The sequence below is a fragment of the Sardina pilchardus genome, chromosome 15 (assembly GCF_963854185.1).
Source record: "Sardina pilchardus chromosome 15, fSarPil1.1, whole genome shotgun sequence".
NCBI lineage: Eukaryota > Metazoa > Chordata > Actinopteri > Clupeiformes > Clupeidae > Sardina > Sardina pilchardus.
Genome location: NC_085008.1, coordinates 27489618 through 27495370, shown reverse-complemented (window position 1 = coordinate 27495370; position 5753 = coordinate 27489618). Strand labels below are relative to the sequence as shown.

General features: G+C 44.8%; 1 protein-coding gene across 1 annotated transcript in view; it reads left to right on the top strand.

Annotated features, from left to right (window-relative positions):
• The window catches only part of tprg1 (tumor protein p63 regulated 1), a 28204-nt gene extending 22739 nt beyond the window's left edge, over nt 1-5465 (top strand). Inside the window, exon 6 of the mRNA XM_062556587.1 lies at nt 3491-5465. Within this exon, the coding sequence (XP_062412571.1) occupies nt 3491-3685 (195 nt within the window). The 3' untranslated portion in view covers nt 3686-5465. The remainder of the gene's footprint in view (nt 1-3490) is intronic.
• Nucleotides 5466-5753: the final 288 nt, after the last annotated feature.

The window sequence follows — 5753 nt, the reverse complement described above, 5'->3', positions numbered from 1 at the left end:
TCTATAAAGCCCTGTAACGCCGTGTGACTCAGAGTGAGTTGAAAGAGACATGGCGCTCTTGAGAGGAGTTGGCCCACAGCTGCTGGTGAGCTGACACATCCCGTGCATTGGCCACTAGTAGGAGGGAGCTTGGCGGTTTGCAGTGAGGTGTGGATTGGCGTTTTAAAGCCCGCTCAGCTCCAGCTGGCTCCGACTGAAAGGCTCTTGATTAGTGCGAGACCCTTATCACACTCATCACACATGACTCCCGGCCCAGGTGGGTGATGTGTCAGTTTTCCATCTGACTAAGATAGGTTTGTGGTGCTGGTGTCAAGGCCACATTTATTGCACTTCATATGAAGTTCTAACCCTCCCTCACACAGTATTGCCTGAAGCACTACCTTGGAAATTCACTGGGCTTTCATATGCTTGATTGATTTATTGCTACAAGAGATATTGCACAAGGTATTCCCAGTAACACTACTGTACATCAGACGTAGCCCATCAGCAATATGTACGTGCAATGGGCCTCATTCGCCATCCACTCTTACCAAGGAATTACTTCCATGCTAATGGACACACTCTGTAGCCTAGAAATCTAGACGCCCCTAGCGGCAGCAAATGTAATTTGGCTGGTGGGGCAGTCTAGGCACAATCCATAGAGCTAGGGAGCTGAGAAACCGAGAAAGGGACGAGCCAATCACAGCGTGTATAGAGTCGGTGGGCGGGCTTAACATAAGGGTGACTGATACGCGACCAGAAGTTGCGATGGTTATGCATCCTGCTATTTGAAAACAAGAAGATGATTCGTTTGGCGTTATGCTATTGCGGAGAATGAATTTGAAAGACAACTGTTTATCCCACCCCTCCGATTGAGCCCTGCCTACGGTGAGTTCCCAGACCCTACATATTGATGTGGGTCTGGCTTGTCAGGCTACACACCCTGTTAGCGTAAGAAGGAATGGGATTCAGAATGGTTAGAATTAAGCTGTAAACAATTGAGACTTAAGAACACCTTTGTGAATTTGCTTAAAAGCGTTGATAGGACCTCCTTAATAACAAATGTACGAATATTCTGAAGATTTTCGGTTTATGGTATTTAGAAGACACTTTTGTCCAAAGTGAAAGTACCATGTGTTGTATTTAAGGTTCCTTGCCTTAAGTGGTAAACTATTATTTCATACCTAAAACATGGCTGTGAAGTTTCAATCCTGTGGATATTTGAGCTCTGATATCTATCTGAGAGGGAGAAGAGGAGTTATTGCGCATGGCTGGCGCTAGGAAAGTTGTCAAACCTCACCAGCTTTCCACCAGTTTGTACGCAGAGGCAATACTCTCTGCTTAGCCTGCATCCCATCACCACAGATGATCAAATTGACACCTGACTTGACCTTTGACCTGTGTCTGTCCACAATAACCCTCCCCCCCCCACACACACACACACTCTGCCCTGAATGTTTCTGTGCGTGTAAGAGTAGAGGCCTACGCAGGTGACCCCTCCAGGTCATATAACCATTCATTTAACCCTCCCAACACCCCCACACACACACACACACACACACACACACACACACACCTCACCCCACGGCATCCCATAGCCATTCCACACATTCCACCCCCCACCAACCCACATGCTGTTCAGCTGAGAGCTGATCCAACACAGGCATGGCCAGTGGTGCTGCTGTCCAAAGATATTCTTCTAGAGTCTGTTGTGGTTTGGCAATGGAATGGGTGAGACTGCTAGTGCTATTTTGAGTAAGCTGAGTGTGTGGACATATACAGTACTTTTACAAACTTTTGCAAACAGACCCATAATGTCAGTTTAGTGTGTCCTGCTTTTAACCCGATCAGTCATTCAATCACTTGAACACAAGTAGTCATGTTTAAGGTGACTTGTATGCTATGTCAATATTATCAATTCAACAAAATTCCATGTACACTCCATCTGTGGAGGGTTTTGCAAACATACTGTATCTTGATTGAATGTCTTTCAACTGCACAATGGACAGGATCAGATAGCAGTACATGGAACACTACAGCAGCAATTTGTTTTGTTTGTCAATGCTTAACTTGTGTTAAGTCATTATTTCAAGTTAGTTGACTGTTCAGATTTACAGTGTAGGATTTTTTTTTAAAAATCAGAGCTGTTGGGATCAAAGTTGGATTGGCCCATACATGCTCAACGTGTGGCAATTTACGTCTGTATTTTGTATGTACGTCTTCAGACCTCTGTCCGTATTTTACGTGTGAATGCATAGCGCCCCCACTTTTTGGTGTGGTATCCCTGTGGTTGTGTTCGGTATTGCAACGTTTCATCCGTTTCATCCGTAATCGTAAGCCCCTCAATTTCGTGTCAAAGTACGGACGAAATCACCGGAAAGAGCGTTTGAAACACTCCACACGTGTCCTTATCCGTATTTTACGTTGAGCATGAACGGGCCTTAAAGTGACAAGTCCAGCGTCGAGTTGGCCACCATGCTGAATGACTCGCTCCACTCACCAGATGAAATGTTCTTTTAAGAGTTCTAGTGTGTCTAGAGTGTTGCATTATCCTCTGCCACTGCTGCAGGAAGCGCTGTTTAATCTGAGATCCCCAGCTCAAACAGAGCAGCAAATGAAAGGCTCTGAGAAACACAAAGCGAGATGTTTTGACAGCCTCAGTGTCTTCACTCTCTGCACGGCGCTCACACATCACGACTCGGGTGCGTGGAGGTGAGGTCATGAATCCAAGCAGAAAAATGCCGGCGCTCCGTGTCTTAAGACGTTCCAAAGTATCACTTTAATTGTTGTTTGCAACGTTGCGCTCTAATCAAGCTTCATCAGAGCGTCAGAGCAACAGACTGAGACAGTGACAACAATGAAGTGTTACCTAGGAGACGTGTGTGACGTCATGCGCAGGATAGTCATGCTTGCAGACAATGTGGGAAAAACATGCAAATATTGTTGTTATTGCAAGGCATGTACAGTACAGTACAGTACAAGACAGTACAGTATATATTAATGAACATAAATATACATGAATATGTGTGCAAAAATAAAATGATTTAAAAATGAAACAAATAATTATATAAAAAATTAATATGTTATTCAGAAATGCAGTAAATTGTATATAATTGTAATGTAATGTAATGTAACATATAAATGTTAGTGACCCATTAACCAGGTAGGGTCTCTCTTTAAGTCTCTCTTCTTGCCCCATCCCCTCTCTCACTGCCCTCTCTAACTGCCCTCTCTTTCTGCCCTCCCTTTCTACCCTCACTTTCTGCCCTCTCTCACTGCCCTCTCTAACTGCCCTCTCTAACTGCCTTCTGCCCTCTCTAACTGCCCTCTTTAACTGCCCTCTCTCACTGCCCTCTCTCAATGCCCTCTCTCACTGCCCTCTCTTTCTGCCCTCCCTTTCTACCCTCCCTTTCTGCCCTCTCTAACTGCCTTCTGCCCTCTCTAACTGCCCTCTTTAACTGCCCTCTCTCACTGCCCTCTCTCAATGCCCTCTCTCACTGCCCTCTCTCAGCTGGAGACGTTCAGGGAGCAGCTGGCGGCCACGGCGGAGCGTGCTTTGGGGCGTAAGCCCGTGCCGGGGAGAGCCAACGGCGTGCTGACGCTGAACCAGCCCATCCTCATCGAGGCCTACGTGGGCCTCATGTCCTTCATCAGCAACCAGAACAAGCTGGGCTACTGCCTGGCCCGCGGCAACATCGGCTTCTGAGCCCCGCCGCTGTCCGCCGCTCTCCGCTGCTCTACGGGAGGATCACACGCTCTCGGCCCGCACTCCTCTGCCCCGCCACGCAGCGCAGGGTCCTGTCTCATGGGTCAGCTGCTCGGACTCCTCAGGGAGTGGTCAGGGTGTGTGTTTTTCTCCCCTTAGCATGCTGATCAGCATGCATATAATCATTAGTATGTATAATCATCTGCTGTTGTTTCAAAGTGGGTTTGTAATTTTTTTGTTGGTTTTTGCTTGCTTACTTGTTTTTTTTTGTTTGTTTGTTTTGTCAAAGACAGACTAGTAATATATTAATCAGCAGTGCTGTTTTGAATTTGCTAAATTATTTGGAAACAACTGTTGTTTTGATTCGATGAATGTAACCAACCACTGCAATCAACATTGTTTACATCCTGCTGTGGTTTCTTATGTACATTCAAAAACTTGTGTAAATCTATCTTGCAAAAGAACCTCCTCTAAGCCTGAGAGGTCTGTTTCAGAATATTCCCTCCCCTTTCCAACTCTCTCTCTATATATCTCTCTCTCACACACACAGAGACAGAGAGAGACACACACACACACACAGACACACACACACACACACACACACACACACACACACACACACACACACACACCCCTGGCTTCTCAGAGGCCCTTTGGTGCGTGAAGGTGCATATGTCATATTTGCTCGATGGTTTAGGGGTGTATCATTACAGCCAAGCCTTGCGCTGGAATTTCCCTTATTCCCTAATTGTAGCGTTACCTCCTCCACTCCACCCCCACCTCCACCTCCACCTCCACCAAACCCCCTCGTGTTTGTTGCTATAGCAGGACAGCCATTACAAACACTCCTAATGCCAGCATGTTGCTCTTCCTTCAGAGTGATAATAGTGTGTGTGTGTGTGTGTGTGTGTGTGTGTGTGTCTCTATGTCTCTGTGGTGTATCACAAACAAGTGAGTTCAGCCTCTTATGATAGCCAACAAAAATAGTGTGTGGAAACACGTGTAATTTCTTCAGTTTAAGTCAATGAAAGGATTCACAGAGTATCCCAACTTGTTATCTGTTTGTTTTGCCAGACAAAAAGCTGTAATAACTGTAATATGTCTACTTGTTTTAAATAGACTCTCCAGAGGGCATAACAACAGAAAATGATTTCTAGATTCTGGGACAAGTTCAAATAAGGCACTTTTGTTGTCGTCTTGGTGTGTGGTATGTGACTGTACTTACGATTTAACCCTACTGTATGTGTAGCATACATTGTGCAGCATATCCCAATAGTATCTAGCACATCTAAATGCACACAGTTTATCCCACAGCACCAATCCAAGATCAGGAAAGGAAGGAAAGAAAGGATCATAATCATTTTCAAAAGTCAGAATTATGTACTTGTACCGCAATGTATATGTATAAAGTGCATAATGTAACAATTTAGTATATCATACAGTAGCGTACATGTACATACATGTATTACAGTAAAGCAGCAATAAAGATTATTTGCTCTCTGGGTCCCCCTGCAGTTGAGATTTTTGAATAAAATGTGCGTCTTTTGGCAACAAACTAAGAACATGATTCCAGTGCAATATAGGGAGAACGCACCGACAGTAGTCCAAATTCCTCCAAGTTGCAGGTCATGTCCATATCTGTGTTCTTACACAAACAGCAGCTTCCTGCCCTTTTACACTTTTATATACTTTATATACTCCTTGCTTTTGTTTCTGTAAAGAACGTTGAATGACTCCTGTGTATGAAATGTGCTATATAAATAAACTTGACTTGACTCAACGTGACTTGACCGTGGCTATTTCACAAGCCATAAAACCTGCTCAGTGTGCCACAGAGGTTGATGGAGAGTTTATGTGCCATCAAAATGATTTTGGAAATGTCATTTTAACGTAAACAAACAAACAAAAAAAAAACCTCTTTTAGGGGTCTTTAAGCAATATGGCATGCGTGAGAGTGGGGTTGGTGAGGGATATACGGTAGCTATGGTGTGGTTCAGCCATAGGGTTCAGCTGTACGCCGGATGTCGCCGCTCTGTGAGCCCTGACTAATTCAGTGCAAAATGTGGGG